A 26,229-nucleotide genomic window follows, 5' to 3' on the forward strand; every position below is an offset into this window, starting at 1 on the left:
TGTTCCTGAGCCCAGTGACTACTGAGAAGGAACAACAAAAGAAAGAAAAGCTGTTTCGCATTTTAAGGGTATGTTCGGGCACCCTAAGAACTCAGCCAGTTCATAAATGACTTCATTTGAAAACTTCCAGTTTGCGATTCAGTCATTCTTCAATGAGAAATATGTGATTTGCCAAACATGAAATGGAATCATTAAGCCCTGACAAAATCAATCGGAGGCAAAGCAAAACTGTGGCTGCTGGTGCCCCGTGTTGCCTTCTCCTTAACAAATTAGGTATCCCCGCGGAAGGCATTCCAGCAGATGCTAGCATGGGGCCCTGCCTGGAAGAGGGATGCACACTGATCATCAAAACGCAGGCAGCTTGACTATTTCGGAGGCTTAACTGCCCATCCGGCCCTACCCTCAGTGTGCACACTCACACACACACACACACACACACACACACACACACACACACACACACAGAAAGACAGAAAGGGGATTCTTCTTCCAGATTTCTCTATGTTTAAAGCACTGCTCAGACATAAGCCAGACACAGAAGAGGACTATAAAATAAAATATGGGATGAAATTGTCTAGAACTATGCACACACAAAAGTGCTTGTAAAAACAGATGCACTCTGAAGAAGGTCTGCAGTCTAGTTAGGAGTATTAGATCAGCATCAATTTCCTGGTTTTGATATTGTACTCTAGTTATGGACGATGTCAGTTAAGGGAAGCTGGGGGAAATAAACAAGGACTCGATCCCATTTTTGCAACTTCCTGCAAATGTCTATTTTTTTCAAAATAAAGAGTATTTTTAAATGCCAAATGTGTTGGTTCTACAGCAAGCGGCCTCTGACCAACTATATACCACATGGTTATCCTGGTCCATTCTGTTTTCATTATATGCTGGGTTGTTTGGGAGTGACCCCAGGAAATATTCACTGCCATTGTATTTCCTCCACCCTCCAAGTCTGCCTGGGGGTCCAGCCACTTCAACTCAAAGTCCCACCAGCTCTATCCTTGCTCCAGGAATTCTCAAGCTTTAAGATGCATCAGAGTCATGGAAATGTATTTAAAATGTGAATTCCAGGGCCGGACACCCCACAGATCCTGTCTAAGCAGGAAATGGGAATCTGCATTTGCAACAAGAGCCCTGGGTGATTCTGATACAGGTGATCCTAGGGTCCCACTTTAGCAAACATGACCAGGCTCGGGGTGAGTGCCTGGGAGCATGCCTGGATAGGCCCCCAGTTGCAGGATGGGCAGAGAGCTGGCAGGCACTCTATATCCACATAGCAAGGTGCCCCCTGCAACAATGGAGAGAATTATAGCCCTCTTCTTCCAAATGCACATAGCCAGTGACCTCCAACCCCAGTGCTTAAAGACGGCTGAAAAAAGGCATAGGAGCCTTCTCTATTGATCCCTCAGTGGCTGTGACCCTGTGACATTTGGGTTAAAATAAAGAGTTTGCATTCTATCATCATTATGCCTACTACTTTTTACTGAGTGTTGATTATATGTCAAGCACATCTCATTTAATTCTCACCACATTGCCCTGAGGGAATTATTTATTATCCCATTTTACAGATAAGAAAACTGAGGTTCTTAAAGTTCCAAAGTTACACTGGCAGAAAGTGGCAGAGCCAGGAGTTGAACTCAGGTACTTGGCTGACAAGCTAATGCTGCACCAAAACCAACACTTGAGGGCTTTTTGAGGGACCTGAGGAGGAAGATTTTCCAGATCCTTATTTCAGTGGCACTAATGTTCCTCTTCAAAGTAAAGCAGATTCAAGCCTCTCAAAGCACCCTTTCATGACCCTCTGTCCCTCTCTCACCTCCATCTTCAATCCTGTTCTCTCCTACTCTTTCTCTGCTCACACCTTTTCATTTTACCCCTTTTCTCCCCAAAGTCCAAAATTATAGACTCAGTTTGCCTTGTGTCCCCGACTGCTAAGATAAGAATTTTCTCATACACTCCTCCTCCTCCCATCCAGGCTGTCTGAAGAAATGAGCATTAGGTTCCTAGCAAGGCAAATGACCTACCATTCTCGAGAGGACACTGGGGAATCTTATTTGCTCGAAGGTTCCAAATATAATCCATGTTCCACTCAAGGCACACTTGATGATCTTTGAAAGGGCGTTCAAAAGGCGGGACAGTCTTCAACAGCGTGTAATTCTTTGCTACAGCGTGTAGCAAATTTTCCTCCCATTTAACATTCAAGTCCCCACTGCTATATTGGTGAGTAATCCAGGCGCGTAGTATCACCACAGATACTGAAATGGAGTGTCTGATGAAATAATCATCTCTGTAAACCATGATGCTCGGGAATTTCACATGTACAATTTGTGTTCTGCTGGTGTGAAGATGTTTCTCATTCTTCCACCTTTTTTTGTACACGGGAATGCTACTTCTGAACTCAGATGAAACAACTGCTTCCAAATTGACAACACAAGGCTGAGAGCATAAATACTCTACCGAGACTTCAGACACATTGCGAACATTCCCTTCGAAGATGGTGAAATAAATAAAGTCTTTGTAAGCCACACTTTGCTCCGCTCTGGGTATCACTGACGTTGTCAGGGAAGTCTGCCTCCCTAAAGATGGTACAAAATTCTGAGAAGAAAAGAAAAGAAGTAAGTTTAAAAATGATCATATTCTTGTTAATTTTCATTTTAATTGCTTTACAGGGGCTTCTGGGGTGGCGCCACTGGTAAAGAACCTGCATGTCAATGAAAGAGACATAAGAGACACAGGTCCCATCCCTGGGTCGGGAAGATCCCCTGGAGGAGGGCATGGCAACCCACTCCAATATTCTTGCCTGGAGAATCCCATGGATAGAGGAGACTAGCGCGCTATAGTCTATAAGGTTGCAAAGAGTTGGACTTGACTGAATTGACTTGGCATTCATGCACATTTGCTTGACAATGCTGTGTTCATTTCTACTGTACAACAAAGCCAACTGGCTATACATATATATATATATATATATATATATATATATATATATCTCCCCTCTTTTTTGCATTCACTTCCCATTTAAGTCACTACAGAGGGCTGAGTAGAGTTCCCTGTTCTAGACACTATGTTCTCACTAGTTATCTACTTTATGCATAGTATCAGCAGTGTACATATGTCAGTCCCAATCTCCCAATTCCTCCTACTGCCCATATTAACAGATACATGAATCATTATATTCCTGGAAGAAAAAAAAATATCCATTTACATCATGCAATGAAAGTGGAAGATAAAGGATGTCGAAAGCACTACCAAACAATTGGAGAAAAACCAACATACACACAAGTGAAGATTAGGCCACATTAAATTCTCTCCCCAGACTGAGTAGCATCTGCTGATCAAAACGGGACTTTCAAAGCTACATGGCAATCATTCCAGAGTTGGTTTCCAAATGGAAGAGCTAGTTCAGGGCAAATCCTGAACAGTAGCAGTGAACATGCCTTAGAGTGGAAAAGAGGCAGTCCAGCTGCAGACATTTTCAAACTATTGTCCTGACTTCAAATGGTAGTCAAAAGCAGCCAAATGAGACGATGGGAGAAGAGTTCAAAGTGGCGCCCGAGAGAACACATATCAGGGATGCCAGCCTGGCCCCTTTTTCTCTGTTAAGTTCTGAGCCAGGACAAGCCTACATTACAAATGAGCCAGCAGGAAGTTTCTGTTGCTCCAAATCACACATAGGCAGGCTCGGACCACAGACTGTGTGGTCTGATTTTTTTTTCACCATGGATGGCGCCGGATGTGCCAAGAAAGATTTTTAGCTGTGGGTTTATCTATTTGTTCCAATGATGAGGCCCTCTCAGTGTAGACGTTCCTTCCAGAAAAAAAGTCTGGAAAGTTTTGTCATGAAATCAAGGCAATGCTTTTTGACTAGGAGGCACAGACGGATGGATGCTAAGAGCTCTTCTCTAAATGAGACTTTGTGATTTAGACATCCAAAACACAGTCAGCTCAGTTTAGTTCAGTCGCTCAGTCATGTCCAACTCATTGCGATTCCATGAACTGCAGCACACCAGGCTTCCCTGTCCATCACCAACTCCTACAGCTTGCTCAAACTCACGTCCATCAAGTCAGTGATACCGTTCAACATCTCATCCTCTGCATTCCCCTTCTCCTTCTGTCTTCAGTCTTTCCCAGTATCAGGGTCTTTTCCAATGAGTCAGTTCTTTGAATCAGGCAGCCAAAGTATTGGAGCTTCATCTTTAGCGTCAGTCCAGGGAATATCCAGGGAATATCCAGCACTGATCTCCTTTAGGATAGACTGGTTGGATCTCCTTGCAGTCCAAGGGACTCTCAAGAGTCTTCTCCAACACCACAGTTCAAAAGCATCAACTCTTCAGTGCTCAGCTTTCTTTATAGTGCAACTCTCACATCCATACATGATTACTGGATAAACCATAGCTTTGACTAGATGGACCTTTGTTGGCAAAGTAATGTCTCTGCTTCTTAAAATGCTGTCTAGGTTGGTCATAGCTTTCCTTCCAAGAAGCAAGTATCTTTTAATTTCGTGGCTGTAGTCACCATCTGCAGTAATTTTGGAGCCCAAGAAAATAAAGTCTCTCACTGTTTCCATTGTTTCCCATCTATTTGCCATGAAGTGATGGGACCACATGCCATGATCTTAGTTTTCTGAATGTTGAGTTTTAAGCCAACTTTTTCACTCTCCTCTTTCACTTTCATCAAGGGGCTCTTTAGTTTTCTTTGCTTTCTGCCATAAGGGTGGTGTCATCTGTATATCTGAGGTTATTGATATTTCTTCCGGCAATCTTGATTCCAGCTGGTGCTTCATCCAGCCCAGCATTTCGTGTGATGTACTCTGTGTAGAAGTTAAATAAGCAGGGTGACAGTATACAGCCTTGACGTACTCCTTTCCCTGTTTGGAACCAGTCTGTTGTTTCATGTCTGGTTGTAACTGTTGCTTCCTGACCTGCGTACAGATTTCTCAGGAGGCAAGTCAGGTGGTCTGGTATTCCCCTCTCTTGAAGAATTTTCCACAGTTTGCTGTGATCCACACAGTCAAAGGCTTTGGCATAGTCAATAAAGCAGAAACAGATGTTTCTCTGGAACTCTCTTGCTTTTCAATGATCCGATGGATGTTGGCAATTTGATCTCTGGTTCCCCTGGTTTTTCTGAATCCAGCCTGAACATCTGGAAGTTCACGGTTCACATATTGCTGAAGCCTGGCTTGAAGAATTTTGAGCATTACTTTGTCAGCATGTGAGATGAGTGTAATTATGCAGTAGTTTGAGCATTCTTTGGCATTGCCTTTCTTTGGGATTGGAATGAAAACTGACCTTTTCCAGTCCTGTGGCCACTGCTGAGTTTTCCAAATGTGATGGCATATTGAGTGTAGCACTTTCACAGAATCATCTTTTAGGATTTGAAATAGCTCCACTGGGATTCCACCACCTCCACTAGCTTTGTTCGTAGTGATGCTTCCTAAGGCCCACTTGACTTCGCATTCCAGGATGTCTGGCCCTAGGTGAGTGATCCACACCGTCATGGTTATCTGGGTCATGAAGGTATCTTTTTTGTATAGTTCTTTTGTGTGTTATTGCTCTTAATATCTTCTGCTTCTGTTAGGTCTATATCATTTCTGTCCTTTATTGTGGCCATCTTTGCATGTATGTTCCCTTGGTATCTCTAATTTTCTTGAAGAGATCTCTAGTCTTTCCCATTCTATTGCTTTCCTCTGTTTCTTGGTGTTGATCACTGACGAAGGATTTCTTATCTCTCCTTACTAGTCTTTGGAACTCTGCATTCACATGGGTATATCTTTCCTTTTCTCCTTTGCCTTTAGCGTCCCTTCTTTTCTCAGCTATTTGTAAGGCCTCCTCAGACAACCATTTTGCCTTTTTGCATTTCTTTTTCTTGGGAATGGTCTTGATCTCTGCCTCCTGTATAATGTCACAAACCTTCGTCCATAGTTCTTCAGGCACTCTATCAGATCTAATCCCTTGAATCTATTTGTCACTTCCACTGTATAATTGCTCACAATTTGATACCTGAATGGTTTTTCCTACTTTCTTCGATTTAAGTCTGAATTTTGCAATAAGGAGTTCATGATCTGAGCCACAGTCAGCTCCCAGTCCAAAACACAATAGCAAAAAGGTTACTGTGGACCCCTTTACTCCCATTGGAATGGTTACTATTAAAAAAAAAAAAAAGAAAGGACCAAATTTTGGAGAGCATGTAGAGAAATCAGAACGCTTGTGCATTACTGGCAGGAATGTAAAATGGTACAGCCACTGTGGAAAACAGTACTGGAGTCCCTAAAAGAATTAAGTACAGAATTCCCATATAATTGAACAATGCCTCTTCTGTGTCTATACCTGAGTTGAAAGCAGGGACTGGAAAAGATATGTTCATAGACTTACAAGCAGCTTCACAGCAGCATCATTCATAACACCAAAAAGGTAGGTATTCTGAGCTTCCCTGGGGGCTCAGACAGTAGAGAACCTGCCTGCAATGCAGGAGACTCAGGTTTGGTCCTTGGGTTGGGAAGATCCCCTGGAGAAGGAAATGGCAACTCACTCCAGTATTCTTGTAAGGGAAATCCCACGGACAGAGGAGCCTGGCGGGCTATGGTCCATGGGATCACAAAGAGTTGAACTCGACTGAGCAACTAACATTTTCAAAAGGTAGAAACAATCCAAATGTTCACTGATGGATAGACAGATAAACAAAATGTGGTACAGACATATAATGGAATATTATTCAGCCTTAAAAAGGAAGGGAATTAAGACACACGCGACAATATAGATAAACGATGAGGACATTATGCTAAGTGAAATAAGCCAGTCACCAAAGAATGAATACTGCTTGATTCCACTTACATGAGTTACCAAGAGAAGTGAGATTCACACAGATACAAAGTAGATTGTTGTTTACGAGCGTCAACAGGGAGGGGAAATGGGGAAGTGTGCTTTAATGGGCACAGACTCTCAGTTCTGCAAGCTGAGAAGAGTTCTGGAGATGGATGGTGGTGATGGCCACACAATAGTGTGGATATACTTACTGGCACTGAACTGTAAATTTTTAAATGGCTAAAACAGTAAATGTTTTGTTATGAATATTCTCACCACAGTTTTAAAGAAAAGGGTCACTGTAGTCTTCTCCAGAGAAGGAAGAAATAGGGAGCCCTTTCTTCAGTTCTGTAGGAGGGGCAAAGGTGGACAGCACCCAGAGTCTGGGATCAGGGAATCACATTTGCAAATAGTAGGGACATGGGACAGAACATGGGCAGTGCGCCAGTCAAACTGAAAGCAAAATCCTAAGGGAATACAGCAAACGCGAGTCATTTTGACTGGGGGCTCTGGGACAGATTTTGTGGAGGAAATGGCATTTCAACAGGGCTTTGAAGAGTTCTTTAGGTAGGAAGGCAGAGGGAGAACACTACAAGTGTTGTGAACAGCTTAAGTAGAGGCATGAAGGCAGGGAAACATGGCTGTCCGAAGGTCCAGCAAGCAGCTGGATTTGGCCAGAGAACAGAACAGGGTACACACACAAAAGGACATGGGACTAGGAGGATGAAAAGAAGAGCAGAACCCCAGCTCTGGAGAACACCACATTTCAGCCCGAGGAAGACGGACTTGCAGTCTACTGGCAGTAAAGAATCAATAAAGGTTTGAGTATGTATATTTGTAGAAGCAAATCCTAGAAGAATTTGGGGGTCAGAGCGTAGGGGCATTCACGCCTTTGATAGTGCCTGATTTCCCGTCCTTGGAGATCAAGCCCACAGCAATACGTAAGGGCAGGCATCCCCACTTCGACCAGTACAATGTACTACTGGGCTGTTTGATCTCTGTGGATCTGTGAATAAGTGAATATTCATACGCAAATGTGTGCAAATAAAAAAGGGGGTAGTGTTTCTATTTTAGAGCACTGACGGTCGTGTAGAAACAAGGCTAGCAATCAAGAAAAATGAGCAAACGATATTACTCAAAATTCTCACTTATAGCAAGAAAAAGGGAAATTAAAACTACACTGACAATGGAGAAACAGACATAGAGAACAGACTTATGGACACAGGGGCATAAGGAGAGGGTGAGATGTATGGAGAGAGTAGCATGGAAACTAACATTACCATATGTAAAATAGATAGCCAATGGGAATTTGCTATATGACTCAGGGAACCCAAACAGGGGCTCTATAACAACCTAGAGGGGTGGGATGGGGAGGGACATGGGAGGGTGGTTCAGGAGGAACATAAGTATACCTATGCTTAATTCATGTTGATATTTGACAGAAATCAACAAAATTCTGTAAAGCAATTATCCCTCAATTAAAAAATAAATAATTTTTTAAAATATTTTTTTAAAATTAAAAAAATACTACACTGAAATGCCATTTTGAACCTAGGTTCACGGAGATGAAAAAGCCCAATAGTACATTGCACTGGTCGAAGTGGGGACGCCTGGCCTTATGTATTGCTGTCACCTCCATGGATGGAAATCAGGCACTATCAAAGGTGTAAATGCCCCTACCCTCTGACCCCCAAATTCTTCTAGGATTTGCTTCTACAAATATACATAGTCAAATTTGTGCAAATTGATCTATGTATGACTTTCCACTATAGCACTATTTGTAACTGCACAAGATGGAAAACCTAAATGTCCACCAAGAGAAAGTTGGTTTTGTAAATGATAGTACATCTGCTCCTGGAGTACTAAACAGTTATTCAAATCAGGAAGATTTCCTGCAGATAATGGGATGATCTCCAGTTGTTTGTTTGTTTGTTTTTAAGCAAATTCAGAAGTGCAACTTTTTAAAAAAGGGAAAAATATATACACTTCTGTTTCAGCACACATGGCACCGGCTGCTCACGTGGAGAAGGACCAGGTGAGCAGGAGAGAGGGGAAGAGTGAGACCTGCACGCTTGGTCTTTACTCATCTTTCGAATTTCATGTCACATGAATATTTATCCCCTAAAAGTCGGGGTTTCAGGGTGGCGGAGAAAAACAACCATTCTAAAAGATGAAAGTGGAAAATGCAGCTTCTTCAAAAGGCAGAGGAATGTTAGAAGAGCCCGCCACAACTTTTGATCTGTCATGGGAAACCTGTAGGAAGAAACACCTCAAGAAGTGGGTACAGTCCAAACTGCCCGCCCCCGCAAGGAGAAGTTTAACTGTTTTATGTTATCATGTAGACCTCCAAATTACAAGAGGGGGAGTAAAAATTAAAATCATCTCATAAGTAGAGAATATTAGAGCAGATGAATCCTTGGTGATAAATCAGCTCACCCCATTTTTCAAGACAAGGAAACGGCAAGCCGGAGGGGACGTTCTCCAACATCCCACAACTGGAGGCTTAGCCGAGTCAGCTCAGACTCTCAGCGGCTCCTTCTCTTCACACCCACCCCGAGGCTCTCCACTGGACAGCACACACCACGAGACCAGAGATTTGCCATTTCACTGCTCCCTGAGAACTCCAGGCTGAATTCTGCTTTTGTATGAAGGGAGATATGGCCAGCATTTAAACAAGTGAGGGTTTATTCACTTGGCCAGAGGTGCCAAGATGTGGCCCCCGTTAAGATCTGAATCGAGCTGTTGAGCCCACAGCAGAGTTTAGCTGAAGCCAGAGGCGGCCGGTGCTAATGGAAGCTGGACCAGAGGGGTGAGCATGGGTGAATAACACTCCCCAGTCCAAATGCCCACTCCCCCAATCCCTGGGGCTTCCCTTCCTCAGCTCCCTGGAAGGAGACATTTCCTTATTTAATGATACAATAGGGAGCAGAGTCCAGGATGTGCTATGGCTTGTTAAATATAATTGTGTCCCTTCTCGGAGAATGACTTAAAACTTCTTCCTCATTCTTTTTACGTATACTTTAACACTTAACCCAAGCCCTGTTCTCCACTTCAATTTTTTTTTAAATCACTTTAAAAAAAATTTAATCGGAAGGTATTGTTTTACAATATTGGGCTGGTTTCTACCATACATCAATATGAGTCAGCCCCAGGTATACATATAGCCCCTCCCTCGTGAACCTCCCTCCCATCTCCCACCCAATCCCACTCCTCTAGGTTGTCACAGAGCACTAGGCTGACCTCCCTGTGTCACACAGCAAATTCCCATTGGCTGTCTATTTTACATATGGTAATGAGTATGTCTCCATGCTACCCTCTCAGTTCATCCCATCCTCTCCCTCCTACACTGTGTCCACAAGTCTGCTCTCTATGCCTGCATCTCCACTGCTGCCTGGCAAATGGGTTCATCAGTACTATCTTTACAGACTCCATACACATGCATTAATATACAATATTTGTCTTTCCCTTTCTGACTTACATCACACTGTACAATAGGCTCTAGGTTCATTCACCTCATTAGGACTGACTCAAATGCATTCTTTTTTAAAGCTGAGTAACATTCCATTGCACGTATGTACCACAATTTCCATATCCATTTATCTGCTGACAGACATTTAGGCTACTTTATTGTAAAGTACTTTATTTACTTTATTGTAAAAAGTGCTGCAACAAACACTGGGGCACATGCATCTCTTTCGATTACAGTATTCTCAGGGTACATGCCCAGTAGTGGGACTGCTGGGTCATATGGCAGATTCTTTAAATCGCACTTTTATTGCTGATGCTAGGAACTCCAGTAAAAACCTCTTTTAAACAGAGCTGTCTGATTTCCTTACATTTCATTTGGAAAGTGCAGTTAATAATAATGTTCATTAGTTTACATCTTATTGCTAAAAATCCCCCAGCCCACTTTTCTGTGTTAGTAAGTGCAGTATTGGGTTAAATATAGTTTCACTTTTCCGTGGTAACACACAACTTTCCACACCCCAGGCTCCTCATTGTGGCGATGGGTGGTGACAGAAGAGAATGAAGAAGGTATGGGGTATTCTCTCAAAGACCTTCCCTTCAAATTCTGTTTTTAAGGAAACCTCCAAATACTCATTTGAAGATCATTTTATTCTCACTGGCTTCAGAGTCTCAAGTGAAGTAAAAGTATATTCCAGGTTGACAGGTTCTGGATGTGTGCTATCTGGTATAGTAGCCACAAGTCATACTAAGCACTCAAACTGAGATGTGCTATAAGTGTAAAAGATACAATGGATTCCAAAGACTGAAGACAGAAAAGGATGAAAAACATCGCATTAATAATTTTTATACTGATTTCATGTTGTAATAAGTGACTCAAATAAAATACATTACTAAAATGTGATCATATGGCTCGGATTTGTGGCTCACGTGCTATTTCTACCCAGTAGTACTACTCTAGATTTGAAGTCAGAGACATTTCCTGTAGAAAAGGACCACATGGTAATTATTTAGGGTTTCTCTGCCACTCAGCGTTCACCTAATGCGGTATCAAGAAAGCAGCCATTGACAACACACACGCCAGTGAGCATGGCTGTCGCCCACTGCAATCTTGTTTACAGAAAAAGGCAGCAGGCCAGATGGGCCCAGGGGCCATAGCTTGCAGATCACTGTTGTAGATTGTCAAGCCTTTACTCTAGATAGAGTTTTTGTATCATTAGATATTATTTTGTCATTTTTATGAAAATGTGTTCTCATGTCATTATTTTGAATTACAGCCATTTGGAAAGCTGACAAGATCATACAATAATCAACAAAGACCACTTAAAGTGTCAGAGTTTTAAAGAAGACAGAGATACACTTTGTAAAGGAATAATCACATAGGAGAGATGAGATGAATTACCCAATCAGGCATCATTTCCTATATGTGTGATTGATGAGGTTTGATTTGTTATTTTGCCAAGGGTCTCTTGTGGGCATGTTGACATCTTGCTAATGTTTCTTTCACTAAAAATCTAAGACAAGAAGTTGGAGCTGGGCTGAGAAAAGATAGAATTTCATGGACTGACACAGAAGATTTGAGAAGTATGAGTGTCATCTGGGGAACAAGAGAAGAGCAACGTCAGGGATAGGGCAATATTCTTAATATGATGGGATGTGCTGGCCCCAAAGAGGACCTCAGAGTCACTGTAAGTGGTTTGAAGACCATGGTTTAAATCCCCCAAGAAAGTGTTACAATCTTCAGTCTTGTGGGCACCTATGTGATGTAGGCAGCTGGCATCTTGTGAGTTGGAGCAGACCCAGTGTGCAGCTGCTACACCGTGAGCCGTGGCTACCTCTGTTATGTACAAAACCAACACCGATTAGTGACACATCACACTCTAAATATTGATTAAGCTGAAGCTGATTTCCTGGCTCAAGTCATGTGTGTGGTTATGAGCTATTTTCTGCCAGGAGAATAAGGCAATTAACTTGAAGAGTTTCAGCTACAGGCATGACACGTGTCCAACCTTCATAGGTATTTTCACATGCCAGGTTGCATTAACGTAAGCTAAAAATTACCCCAAATGTTCCTTTCTTTAGATATTATATAGTCAGAGTCCATGTCTTATTCATTGTTGTCTCCGGCTTTAAGACAGAGCTCGGCACGTACAGAGTTTGGCTAAGTGTTTCTTGCTGAAATAAAGTACCAGACATGGGCATTTTTGCCAGAAGCCTCAATGGTCCAACTCGGATCAACTGCCCCACAGTCCCGGAGGCACCTGCATATAATTTAAAGGGCTAGATCCAATCTTGAGTTCCCACCACCCTTTGCTGACATCCACAAGTTCTTTGGTCATGGAAGTGGATTGGAACTTCCTTCCATGTTGTCCATCCAGCCTCATTAATCTCCTTCCAAAGAGCCCTTAACCTCTGGCATCTCACCTGGCCCCTGGGTGTTAGAGCTGACCTGGGGGACTGTGAGTGAGGTCAGAGAAGGTGGTACTCCAGCACTCATCATGTTCCTTTGAGGTGGACTTCTCCCATATCTTTCAGACAACTGCCCTACAGTCTAGAACTTTTCCATTTCTATATACTAAAAATACAAATTAAAAAATTTTAGATTTCCTGTCCCTCTAGCCTCTGTTGGACTCCTTCTCATCTGGCAAGTTCATCCATGTTAATGGGATAATGAAAAAAATACTGCAGTAACGTCATATATCTGTATTTCTATGCCAGCTTGGGGGAGATCGTGCCTTAAAAACAAGGCCAAATGCCCTGCAGCTCATAAGCAACATAGTTGGGGTGTAAAGGACATTGCTGTGCCCCTCAAATGATCATTTAGGCAGCCACATCCATGCTCCACCCACACAATGGAGCTGGGCTGAAGTCCTGAAACATCTGTTTATACCAGAAGGAAGCCCTAATCAAAGTCAAACTTGACAACAGTCCACAGAGTCACAAAACAGATTCCTTTGTCTTTGTCTAATTATGTGTGTTTTGTAATTTTTAAAAAAGAAAGAAAGAAATGGGTCATTTATGTATGTTCCTAATAATAGACCCCAAATTGGAAATCTAACTGCATTTCATTCAGCCTGAGAATCAAGACACAGATGAACTGATATATCTTTTGGATGAACAAAAAAAATCTATCAAAGCCACCTAAACTCTTTTTAGGATGAGTGCATCTCATTCCTTTAAAAATCAATAAGAGGAAACTATTCAAATAACCTTCGCTTGTTCCAAAGAGCTGAGAAAACTTGGTTCTTCTCTCTATACGATCCACTTATTAGCTAAGGAAGGGGCAGAGAGATTAGAAAATCTTAACTCTCGTCACTTTACACCTCGCTGAGGAAAATTCATTTACACTTACACAGGCACATGAATGTATCTGATTGTAAACAACACTTGACTGTTTTTCTCATCCCTGTTTATTCTACCCCACGGGCTCCTAGGAAAACCTTGGCTCTTGACAAGCACCCTCTCTCAAACAGGCTGGATCAAACTTTCCATAGGTCAAAAGGGAAACTGCATTGACTTAGAAGGCTCTTGTTTATGACTTCTGCCAACTAGAAATAAGCAAAAACTCTGTTTATGTCAACAAAGCATGCCATTAAGCAGAATGAACAATGATGTCAGCACGGACTTCAAGGTTAAGACAAGCCTGGGGAAACATTTCCCGGCTGACCCAAGTGCCTTCCCCAGACTGAGAGCTGGCTAGAGAAACGCCATCACAATAATGATCAATACTCCTTGCTGACCCAATACTCCTCTCTCCCATTTAATATTGTTTGATATGCTATTTCTTTCTAACACACATTACAGGAGGGTAAACAAGGTTGGTTCAGTTTCATTTCACTGAGTACCTACTATGTGCTGGGCACTGGGACAAATGCAGTTAAGTCTTCTCATTCATTTCTAACCTCATCCTCTCACACTAAGTTGCACAGAAGGTCTCCCCTTTAACCTCACAGCAGCTCCATGAGGGACACAGCATTGCAGTTAAGAATGGATTCAGATAGGGTAAATAACTCGCCCAAGAGCAACCAGCTACTAAAAAGCAGAACCAAAATTCAAATCCATAGCTGCTGACTCCAAAGCCTGTGATGGTGTGCTCCTGCCTCACAGAAACACCCAAAACGATGCCTAAATGCACTCACTTACATCTATGCCTGTCACCACCTTCTGGTTACAGGTGGGATGGTCTCAGGACTTGGCTCACTCTCATCTTAAAAGTGGGGGGTAAGAGGTTAAAATGCCATCAGATCACCATGCATGCATTACGTCTGGGGAGGGGAGACATTATCTTACTCATAAACACACACGCTGCACTGAGCTGACTCCCCAGTCTGGGTCAGCCCTTCAGGTGAAGCTAGGAAACCAATACTAAGCCGCCAAAGCAGAACCTCCTCAGCAGTTCCTCACATCCTGCTTGCCCTCCTGCCCCTCAGTCCTTTTCCCCAGGGAATGGGATGAGCAATAAACAGGGTAACTGAATTTGCTTCAGGCTATTTATGGTCTACTCCACTCTATTCATCTTCTCCATAAACTGCCCGGGTTTTTTACACCTTCTCTTCTACCTTCCCTCCAGCTGCTTCGTTCAGCCAACTAGTGGCTCCTACACTGTTGCCAACAGGCAACCAGAAGGAAGAGAAAGCATGAGGCAAACACCACCATTTGGGAGCTTTTAGGGTCTGTGGTTGGGAGGCATGCAGAAGCTATTGGCTGATGTGAAGTTTGAGGATGGTCTGTGCTTTTCAGACATGCATAATTACTTGCACAAACTGGATAATTGAGGGCCTCTATACCTTGTTTTGAACTTCCTAGGTCCTGTGTTACACAAAGCAAGGAATTAATGAATACTTCTAAAGGGATAACTGACGGTCAGAATTCTGCACCAGACTCTGTCACAGTCCCTGTCTGCTAATGAGCCCCATATACATCTGTGACGCTAATGCACTTTTGTTTCTTTGTCCTCTGGTTGTCTCACAAGTGCAAATGTCCACTCGGAATATTTCAGCTCTACAGATGACACCAATACCAGCCGCTGTGAGATCTGTTTTCCCATTTAAGAAAAACAATTATACATTCGAGACTAGAGTTCGGATCAGACAGAACTGCCTTCTACAAGTGCCATTGCCACAGATGAGGCTGGGCAGCCTCAGGTCATTCTAGTCACGTCTGGAGGAAGGTAAGAGTTAACGATGACCGAGACTGGCAAGGGGGTCTGTGAGGCTGGGCAAGAATTCCACGGACCACACCAGGCAGCACCCGTGACCCCAGTGGAAGTGGTTTCCATTCCCTTTTGTTTTCAAGGGCCTCAGCCTCTCTGAGGAGGCTCTCTGCATCTTGACCTTTGGCGACCTCAGAATGTTTTTGGCAGCTGCTGGAACCAGGGATCATCTTTTCAGAAATCTGCCTGGCATCGTTCCGTGACTTATCTTTCAGGCCTCGTCACAATTATTCATGCTTTGGCAGTATCCTAGCTACAGTCACAGTACTGTTCTTGGGCTGCTCCTGAAGGTTATTCTGTCCCAGCTAGTGGAAGAGGAATGTGCCCATCACCTCAGGACCCTGGCTCCAGGAAGCATGTCCCCCATGAGGGCAGGAGCTTAAAGGCATTTGTTTAGAAAGCCACTCTGAACCTTCAGCCCTTGTAAACAAGCATGTAGGTAAGGATGACACAAAAGAGGAATCAGTCCCCAGATCACCGACAGTTTGTCTTTGGAATACATTCCAAGGCACACTTGGCTATACTCATGGACACATGTTCATACAGATTCAAGTGCTGAACTCGGCCAGCTGCCTCTGGACTGTACAAGGACTCCATCCTTTACCTCTCCACTGCGATGGCAAATATCTCCTGACTTTACCTTTTTTTTTTTTCTCTTTAGCATTCTGCTTCTACTCTGTGGCTGGGCTTCCTGCTTTGTATATTTTAAGCTACTTTAGACATGACCTCACATCCTGGCCCATTTCACAGTAGCTGCTAATTTTGAGAACTTTACTAATAGGCCAAACATCTATGAATGAGGGGAACGGGTTACAAGCAGCAAAATCCAGAAGGCAATAAGCTAGAAGCCAATGGCTAGAACTGGGGCGCTGGAAGGAGACAGACTTGGGTTTCAGGTAGTCAGGGAGACTACCTGTGTGTCCCAGGGCAACTAACATTATCTCTCTGAGCCTCAGTTAACTCATCTAAATAGGGATCATACTAGCTCCTACCTCACAAGGTTATTGTTAAGATTAATATTGGATAATGCACATAAATAACCTATCACAATGCAAACTACTAGTAGTGGTAGTACTGCTATTATTATTTAGGTTTCCAAATTACAGGATAGCTTTCTTCCTCCAGTGTCTCCATATTTCTGAGGTTCTGCTTAGCTTTTCTGCTCTCTACACTCCACCTGTCCACCTCTCTGTCCTGACCAATCACTTTCTCTAGATATACAAGATGCACACAATTATGCACTTTCTCAGTTGTTCCATGTTTTTCATGCAGCTGTTTTACATTTTCCCCAATTTGCAATTGAATTTCTCCAATGTCAAGAGGGGTTACCTTTCAGCAGTTTCTCTGGTAGCACAAACCTCTAGAGCAAAATCTCTAGCCAATGGCTAGACCTTTAGAACAAAAGGTTAAGCCCACCTTCCAAGTCACACGTTTGCTTCTCTGGGTTTTGCAAAACTTTCTCATTCAGTTGCAAAATGGCTTTCTTGTTTATCCAAATCATTTTTCTTGTACAGTAGCATATCCGAAGCTCATCTGAAGGAAGCACACACAGTCAGGAAGCACTGACATTTCCCTTTCCAAGATAATTCCAAAATTCATTCCTTCTTTGTCTGCCAAGACATTCGTCCATGCTCTAGTTATTTTCCACCTTACAGTGTTTTCTATAATCTTTCTTTTTGGAGCCCTACCTTACCACTTCACTAACTCACCATAGCCTGTCCATAACATCATTTTTGTGCTCTCTGTGATCGGTTCTCTCAAATCCCCCTTGGTCCATAGAGAACTTTTACACTTGCTCCATCATCTGCCTCTGTTCCTGTGGACCACTTAGGCTTTTATTCTTCTTCTTCTTCTTTTTTTTTAAATTTCTTGTAACTGTCAAGAAGCAGTCTCTCCTTGCCAGGTCTTGGGATTTCCACGTGGAACTTTTCTGATCGCCTGTGCATTAATGTTTCACACAGTGCTTTACTACATCATTTCTGCCTCTGTGGGTAACCAGCGCATTGTGGACGGGAATCATCTGTTTACACTGAAACCCTGTCATTTGTTACGGCAGTTTTATTTATGAGCCTGTGTGCTATAACCCTGTGGCATAAATATTAAATAATAATATCTCCTGGGTGAAAAAAAAATCATTCATGTCAACTGACAACTTCTTATAAAAACATGAACTAAAGCCAACCACAAAACCTGGTACTGGCTTATTTTATAATATGAGGGAAAACATGGGCTGCTCAACAGGTAGATACTAAAGCAGAATTACAACGTGCATTTTTACATCCTCTTGCTTCACGGAGTGAAACATCCAAGAAGTAAAGAGTATCAAAAGAAACTTGGGCTGGATGGCAAGTTTCTCTGGAATCAAATTCTAATTCCTGCCAGTTCTTAAGCAGTTTTATTCTCCAAAAAGAAAAGTCTCCGTATAATGACAATGCCACATAAATGAAAATAATTCTGGACAATGACACTGCTCATTTTTTTTTCTTTTTAGTATTCTGTGAATTTCCTATTACATCAGTTTCATGATTCAGCATTTTCCATTTCATTTATTTACAGTAATATATGGCAAGACAACCCAAAATTTCTGCAGGATCCTGGAACATAAGGTAGGCTGGCTGGACAGAAAGGGTGTTCCCTCCTGCAAATTTACTATACTTTAGGAGAATTCAAAGCAGAAGAAAGAAAGCTACCGAAGGAATTGAGGAATATTTCCCCACCTTGTTCTGAGGGTCTAAATTACTCTGGTATTTTAAATGAGTTGGTTTTAAATAATAGGCTACTGCCATTTAGTTGATGGCTAAAGCAGAAGCCAAGAAGTGTGCAAACTGTAAACGGAACATGCATGAGCCGAGTGTGTTCTCTGAAATAATGCTCAAGAAGCAGCTGAAGTCTCCACTCTGGCGGTAAGCGTGTTACAAAGAACTAGATTTCTTTCCGGCATCCGCAACTTGGCTGGAGTGACCATGGAGGAGTTGAAGAGCGCTGGAAATACTAGGCTCCTCGCCCTGTGCGTCCGCACAAAACGGTCCGGGCCATGAAGGCCGGGTGGAAACTAAAAGGAGGGTCGAGGCGGGTGGCTTTGGCGGAAAGCAAGAGGCGAAGTTGGGTACGGGAAGGAAAGGAGCCGCGAGAAGACTGTCAGGGAAGCCCAGGACTGGCGGGGAGGGGGCAGGAGAGCCGTGCGCTGCAGGGAGAGAGGAAACGCGGGGAGCGAGGCTCCCAGGTGAAGTGGGGAACAGGACCGGGGCTCCAGAGGAACCTGACTCGGGTCTAGAGCGGGTCTCAGAGGAAGAGGAACGGATCCCGGCGAGAGTGCAGCGCCGCAAGTCCGGTCCACGCACCCCTCTCCACGCCCCGGGTACCCATCCCAGGTGCCGGGAGCGCCCGAGGTGCGGCGGCGAGGAAGAGACAAAACTAGCCGCGCCGTACCCGCCCGCGAGCCGGAGGTCCCTGGTCGCCCCCACCCGCGTCCCCGGGGCCCCGCGCGGAGGGGAGGACCCGGGCAGGGTCCGGCGCTCACCAGGTAGCAGAGCAGGAGCAGCGCGCAGGCAGGGCGCCCGCCGAGGCCCGGGGGGACGCCGCCGCTCGGGGGTGCCATAGCTGCGCCCCGGGGGCCGACCGCGGGCGGCGGGGGTTGCTGCTGCCGCCGCCGTAGCCACCCGAGCCCCGCGCCGCGCCGCTGCATGGCGAGGCCGCCCGGATCCGGGCCGGAACAGGTCACCTGGTGCAGGGACCGGCCCCCGCCCGAGGCGCCACCTTCCCGCCCGCCCCCGGCCGGGCGGCCGCCGCGCGCGGGGCCACCTGCCGCCGGACCCGCCGCCGCCTCCACTGCCGCTCCCGCCGTCGCCGCCCCCGCAGCCCCAGCCGAGCGCCTGCTCCTCCCCGCCTCTCAGTCCACGTTCCCTCCCTCCCCTCCGCTCCCGGCCCAGCCCGCCTCCCGGCCGCTCCCTGCGGCCCCCGGGCATCCACCCCAGGGGGCAGCCCGCGCCCAAGCCGGTGGGGACCGACCCCAGCCCCGCCCCCTGGCCGCTGCCCCCAGTTCCCAGCCCGCTCCGCTTTGCCTTTCTTTCCTCTCCTCCCCAACCCCCCCCCCCGCCCCGCCCGCCTTCCGCACTCTTTCTCTCCCCAATCCCTCTCCCCTCCCTCCTTTTCCCATTTTTCCCTCTCCCCAATTCTCTCACTCTTTTCTCTCTCTTCCTAACCTCCCCCCCTTTCCCCCCCCCACTTTCTCCCTTCTCTCCCAATCCGCTTCCTCTCTCCCCTTCCTTTTCTCATTCTGTCTCTCTCCTGCACATCCCGTCTCTCCCACCCACTCCTCCGGCGGGTCGCGCAGCCCAGTTCCCGCCCGTGCAGTGGGTTTTTGTTTGGTGGCTTTTTTGGCGAGGGCGCCATTCCCTCCCGGCGCAGGACGAGTGTGCCCCCTGGAGTCGCGCCTCGCAGCGGCCCAGCTTCCAGTCTTTAAGATGGATTTTGACCCCTGCCAACCTCCACCTGTCCACCTGCAGGGGCGGGCCGCCTCCCTGCCTGCACAGTTTCAGCCCGGGTTGTGCCCCACCCTGCCAGCTGGTTCGCGGCACGTTCTGGATGCTTCCCGAGCGTTTTGTGCCCGGCTGGCACCGCCGCCGCCGCCGCCGCCGAGCTCTTTGTTTTAATTGTCCAGAGTATCGGCGCCCAAAGCGGGTTTGTATTTGATTTGCATCCCTGTGCCGCGGCTTCCACTTTGGACCGAAAAGAAAATGAGTTAATTAGGCCAGTGCAATTGTGCTCAAGCCCCAAGTGAAAGGGGCGAGGCTCTTGAAGTGCACAAACAGCTTAAAAAAAAAAAAAATCCAGCACAACCTCGGCCTTGAGGACTCAGGTTGGGATGGCTGCTCGCTGTCCTGAGTTCTGCCGTGAGGCCAAGGGGCCAGGCTGGAGTGAGGGGTCCCCAGCTGGCGCCAGCCCTGGCGCTCTGGGAAGCGTGTGGCTGTGTCTAACGGCTCACACAATTGCTTGGGCCCGCGGCTGCTGTGAAACAGTTAACCAGCCTTCGAAAGTTCTCTAAAGCTTTCCTTTGGCACTGGTGGATTGAGCGGATTGGAACTAATAATAGATTGGGAGCCTGAGAGGACACCATAGCAGGTCAAGTCCCGACAGGCATCGGGAGAGAGTTGGTAGTGAAGAGAGGATGCCCAGGGTAGGGTTAGACCAGCTTTGGAATCCCCTGTGCCTGGTTATGCCCTCAGCCATCTCTTCTGCAGCCCTGTCCACACTCAGCAACTCAGCTGAGTCATTCCTTACTTTTTTTAGGTCACCTAGGGCTGTGGCCCTGGGTCAGGCTCTTGGCTCCAAGTCACTTGCTGCAAAGTAGTCTTGTGTCACTGGTTCTCAAACTTCAGTCTGCCTCGCTATCACCAGGAGGGTTTGTTAAAACCCACATTGCTGGGCAAGTCAGCTAGAATTTGGGGTTCAGCTGGTCCTGGGTGGGACTTGCTACCAAGCTGGGAGGTGATGCTGCTGCCAGTCCGGACACCCCATTTCCAGAACCACTGGCTGATAGGAAAGGGTCACTCTGCTCCCCCTTCATCCAGAAGCAACCACATTAAAGCGTTTGAGAATTTCTTTATTTTATACCTTGTCCCACTTCCACAGACCCAAAGCTCTTAAAATTCTCCTGTGTGATGTAGAAAACCATTTATTCTATCAAGTGTCCAAAGGGATAAAAGATTTGGTGGCTTTGTCCTAGATTATATACATATTTTTTTTCTATCAGTATAGTAGACTGTAGTTTTTTTGAATTTTTTTTTTAATTGGAGGATAATTGCTTTACAGTATTGTGTTGTTTTCTGCCATATATCAACATGGGTCAGCCACAGGTGCACCTTTATCCCCTCCCTCTTGGACCTCCCTCCCATCTTCCACCCCATTCCACCCCTCTAGGTTGTCACAGAGCACTAGATTGAGCTCCGTGTGTCACACAGCAAATTCCCACTGGCTGTCTGTTTTACCTATGGTAATGAGTATGTTTCCATGATGTTTTTTTCCAGTTTGTCCCACCCTCTCCTTCCCCCACTGTGTCCGCTGCCCTGAAAATAGGTTCGTTGGTACTTTTTAATGCTTATGGAAGACAATCTGTTCCAGTTCCAGAGAACTGGACCTCATAGTGTTTCTGGGGGTCCCATCTGTCTTCCAGGACCTTCCTCTGGATTTTCCCTCCTCCTTCATTATACATGCTTTAGACTGGTCTTTGGGGAACTGAATTCTTGGGTTGTTTGTAATCAGGATATGTGGAATGAAAGCTTTCAAGTCTTCTGAGCTTTAAGGGTTTGAATTTACCAAACTCTCACCAATGTGGAGGCACCCCCTAGGGAACAGGGCTCTTGTTAACCTGATGTAGGCTATGTCTCACTTAGTTATCTTCTACTGCCTTCCTACTGTGTGTCTGGCTCCACCCCAGGTACTGGCAATCCTGAGAAGCAGCAGGCAGGCAGAAAACTGACCCAAACACAATTTGATCCTCTGGAAGTGACTTTCAAGTTGCTCTGTGGTCCAGGGCAGGGGGTGATGGGATTGACTGATTAATTCTGTACTGCAGAGGGGCAGAGAAAGAGAAGGTCAGGATTTCTATTCACAGTCGACTATGACATTTTGATCCAGAAGACAAAATCCGTTATTGCCCTTGCCTCCTCTCTAGAGGTTTGTGTCATTAATTTGAAGGGTGTGGTCTGGTTTCAGAAGAAGTCTCTTTATTTAAAAATAGCCTCTTTTCCATTGCCCCCGTGGAATGGCTTAAAATTCCACCATTACAATTCATTGGTTTGAATTAAGTTTTAATACTTCACTAAAATGTGAAGGCCCCTGGAGAAAGTGTATTAATGTGATATCTCTCATTACTGCCAAAGCATAAGTCAGTTCATCACGTGTTCTCTAAGGAGACAGTGGAAGGTGAACGATTCCATACCTGAACATGGGAAAGGAGAAAGGCAACAGAGTCTGGAAGGAAGATGGCAGCCTCCCTTAACCTGTGGAGGAGCACCCAGAGTCCTGGAGGGAAAAGGACTGGGGAGTATCTGCTTGCCTGGTTGGATGCTGTGTAACATCTGAGGCCAGTAGTTCTCAGATTCTGGAATGGGTGTGTGTGTGTGTGTGTGTGTGTGTGTGTGTGTGTGCGCACGTGCACACATGCTCAGTCATGTCCCACTCTTTGCAACCCCATGGACTATAGCCCTCTAGGCTTCTCTGTTCATGGAATTTTCCAGGCAAGAATACTGTAGTGGGTTGCCATTTCCTACTCCAGGCCGGAATGGTTGGAGATCAGAAAAATCTCAGAGAGCAATGCCATTTGGCCAACTATTAACTTACCGAGTAAAAATATTTAAGCCAAACCACCAAACAAAATACAATCCCCACCCCCTATACACAATCTTCTATCAGGATTATTTCATTAACAAGACAGGGCATTTTTGCCAGCAAAAATTAGGAAGGAACTAGCATCATCATAATGGAGAAGGAAATGGCAAGAAGGAAATGGTACTCTTGCCTGGAAAATCCCATGGACGGAGGGCCTGGTGGGCTGCAGTCCATGGGGTCGAGAAGAGTCGGACACGACTGAGCGACTTCACTTTCACTTTTCACTTTCATGCATTGGAGAAGGAAATGGCAACCCACTCCAGTGGTCTTGCCTGGAGAATCCCAGGGACAGGAAAGCCTGGTGGGCTGCCATCTATGGGGTTGCACAGAGTCAGACACGACTGAAGTGACTTAGCAGCAGCAGCAGCAGCAACTCAAACAGTAAAGAATCTGCCTGCAATGCAGGAGACCTGCGTTCAGGCCCTGGGTTGGGAAGATCTCCTGGAGAAGGGAATGGCTACCCACTCCAATAGTCTTGCCTAGAGAATTCCACAGACAGAGGAACCTATAGATTAAAGGGCTACAATCCATGGGATTGCAAAGAGTCAGACATGACCGAGTAACTTTCACACACACACACACACACACATACACACATACATACAATATAATGAAAAATAATCTGAAAAAATATATATATATAAAACTGAATCACTTTGCTATATACCTGAAACTAACACACTACTGTAAACCAACTATATTTCAATTTTCAAATGCCACTAAATAAAATTATATACCTATGAAAAAAATCAACTGGTCATTTCTCTCTGTTCCCACTAAGCATTGTCTGCAGCCCTTTAATCCTGCTTTATCCTGTAGTTAGTTTGTTGTCCATTTCTCCTCCTCAGATGGACTGTGAGCTCCTTGAAAGCAGGGGTTGTGTCTTAATCAGCTCTGAGTAACCCTCTCATGCTTTGCATAGAAAGTTCCTAAACAAATTCCTTGAATATAATCAAATCCACTATCTTCCTTTTCCATTTTTCCTCTCTCTGCCCTCTCCTGTCTTCCTTCCTTCTTATCTTCTTTCCTCCTTTTCCTTTTTCATTTGTTCCTCTCTCCCTGATTTTCTTCTGTTAGAACACAGTCATCCTCCCCACCCCCAGCCCCCACTGCAGTCAGAGGTCTCTGGCATCTTCCCGCCTTCTCCTTTCTTCCATCCTTGACTTCCTTTCTGCAATTTCAGATATTTGGAATCAAGACGAATGAACTGTGACATTTGCCTTTTACATCAAAATAGAAGAGCAGAAAATGAAAATAGAAGAGAAGAAGGCTGTAAGAAGACACATTCCCATTCTGACCAGGAGACCATGGGATTTCTTTCTGCCAAGGACAGCATTCAGGATCCAGCTAAATTCTGCACGGTGTTTTTAAACGTCCAGTACTTCATTTTTCTTTTGACACCTAGTTTTTACCTTCCCTCCATCCCAGTACTATCTCTGTTATATATGGACTGATTACTTCCTATTTCTGCCTTCCTTAGAACATTGCACCAGGTACCATCCTCATGTCTTGGTTGCCAGACCTTGTCCTTCAAGCCTCAAGCCTCTGACTCTGCAGACGCTTCCTTTGGGCCCCAGAGCCCTCGCTCTGAGAAGTTGTAGTGAAGAGGCAAAGAAAGCTCTTGGTGTCACCTCAGACTTTCCCTGTGTATTTCTGTGGGGATGCTGAAGGTCTTGGAATCATTCGGTCTGTAGCTCTGAAATGAGCTCTATTTCTGGGGCTGTCAGATGAAATGCTGTTGCTCCTAGTTATTTTTGGCTCTTTGCCCTTCTGAATAGGTGCATATTCAGCTCAATGCTCCCCCCAACTCTGAGCTGGGAAAAAGCAGGCAGCTTCCCTTAGCCAAGCCTCCTCCCTCCCGTGTTGGGAACACTTGTCCCCTTAAGCACCAGCTGTCATCCCTGGTCCGCTCCCAGGATGTCTGTGCAGTGTCCAGGTGAGCAGCAGGGAAATCCACTCTCTGGCCACTGATGAAGAGCTCTGTGAGCTGAGCATCCCCGGGAAGGTGCAGCCAGAACCTCCTCACTCATACATAGATCTGCATCTTGCCCTTCTGAGGCACAGCTGAAAAACTTCTCCAGATCCTTCGGGGAATCTGAGATGGAGGGAGACGTTTCAGGCTCAGTGAGCAAGAAATGTTTGTACACGGTGGGTCTGAGGAAGGAAGTTGCTCTGAGATGCGGAAGGTCAAGAGCACATGTCCACAGGTGGAAGGATGTCTTTGGTTGCGCATATTGAGAAGAATGTGTGTGTGGAAAAGGAGCAGAGTGGAGAGGAGTTGGGTGTGAATGTGCAGATCCACTCGGGATGGAGAGTGAGAGGAGAGAGCCACTGGGCACCGAGGGAGAGAATGTCAGTGTAAATAATTGAAGCGGGAGCATGGGTGCGTGCGGGAGCATGGGAAGTGGCTTATGTCGACAAGTCTTGATGGTATTTTACAACTACATCCTGCGACTGCATTTGTGATACTCAGGCAGTCATTAACATTGACTTAGGACTTTTCATCTATCCGGTAATATGCAGTATCCAGTAAAGTGTAAAATGTCAATACCATCCTGGAAGCTTAATAAGGTCCATATAAAATCAATAAAAGCATAAAGGAAGGAAAGCTAGACAAGAGTCCTCTTAATAGCTACTTATCTCTGTAGCTTTTCACGGAGAAATTTCTTTTTAAAGTTGGTATCAAGTATGACTTTGATGCATTAATTCATTTCATCCTCATGAGAGTCCTGAGAGGGGATAAGCAGCATCGTCATCAGCAACCTCATTTTACAGACGAAGACACGGAGTCGTTTAAAGGGTCCCAGGTCGGCAGCTGGGAAGCAGCAGAGCCAGGTTGGATTCAGTTCTGCCCAAGGACTCGTGCTCACGCCACTTCGCTGAACTCCTGCTGGGAGTGGGTGCTGGAGAAGCAGCAGGTGTTGTGCGGCATGTCAGGGAGTCACTCCCGGGTTTCACACTTAGGCGTCTATCAGGGCTCCGCCCGGTGCGTGAGGACGCGGACTGCCAGCTCAGACACCATTGTCCAGTTGTGCTTCCAGCTGTGTGACCCTGGGCAAATGACTAATCTTTTTCTAAACTGTCTCCATGTCTGTAAACATAAGGATGAAATCAGTGGACCTGCCCATCTTCATGGTGTTGCAAAGGCCAGGTAAAGTAGCACAAGTGGGTGCATTGTCCATTATCAAGGCCTAGAAAAGAGTCAAGCATCCTGTGGATGTTATTCATGCTTGTCTACTTCAAAAAAAGCTCACAAAAACAGACATCCCCTATAAGACCATGAAAAATAATAAAAGGTTAATAAATAGCCGTGGGAGCATGTCTCCAAAGATGACCCCACCCGTAGACCACATCTCCCAT

The 26,229-nt window shown here is 45.4% G+C and overlaps 1 protein-coding gene across 2 annotated transcripts in view; it reads right to left on the reverse strand.

Annotated features, from left to right (window-relative positions):
* SEL1L3 (SEL1L family member 3) overlaps positions 1 to 19,184 on the reverse strand; it is a 109,892-nt gene extending 90,708 nt beyond the window's left edge. For both annotated transcript variants that reach the window (XM_004009750.6, XM_042251286.2), the window contains exons 1-2: positions 19,001 to 19,184; positions 2,028 to 2,598 (exon numbers count right to left, since the gene is read on the reverse strand). In XM_004009750.6, the coding sequence (XP_004009799.3) occupies positions 2,028 to 2,598; positions 19,001 to 19,165 (736 nt within the window). In that variant the 5' untranslated portion in view covers positions 19,166 to 19,184. The remainder of the gene's footprint in view (positions 1 to 2,027; positions 2,599 to 19,000) is intronic.
* Between the last annotated feature and the right edge of the window lie 7,045 nt (positions 19,185 to 26,229).

The sequence above is a fragment of the Ovis aries genome, chromosome 6, assembly GCF_016772045.2.
Source record: "Ovis aries strain OAR_USU_Benz2616 breed Rambouillet chromosome 6, ARS-UI_Ramb_v3.0, whole genome shotgun sequence".
Classification (NCBI taxonomy): Eukaryota; Metazoa; Chordata; class Mammalia; order Artiodactyla; family Bovidae; genus Ovis; species Ovis aries.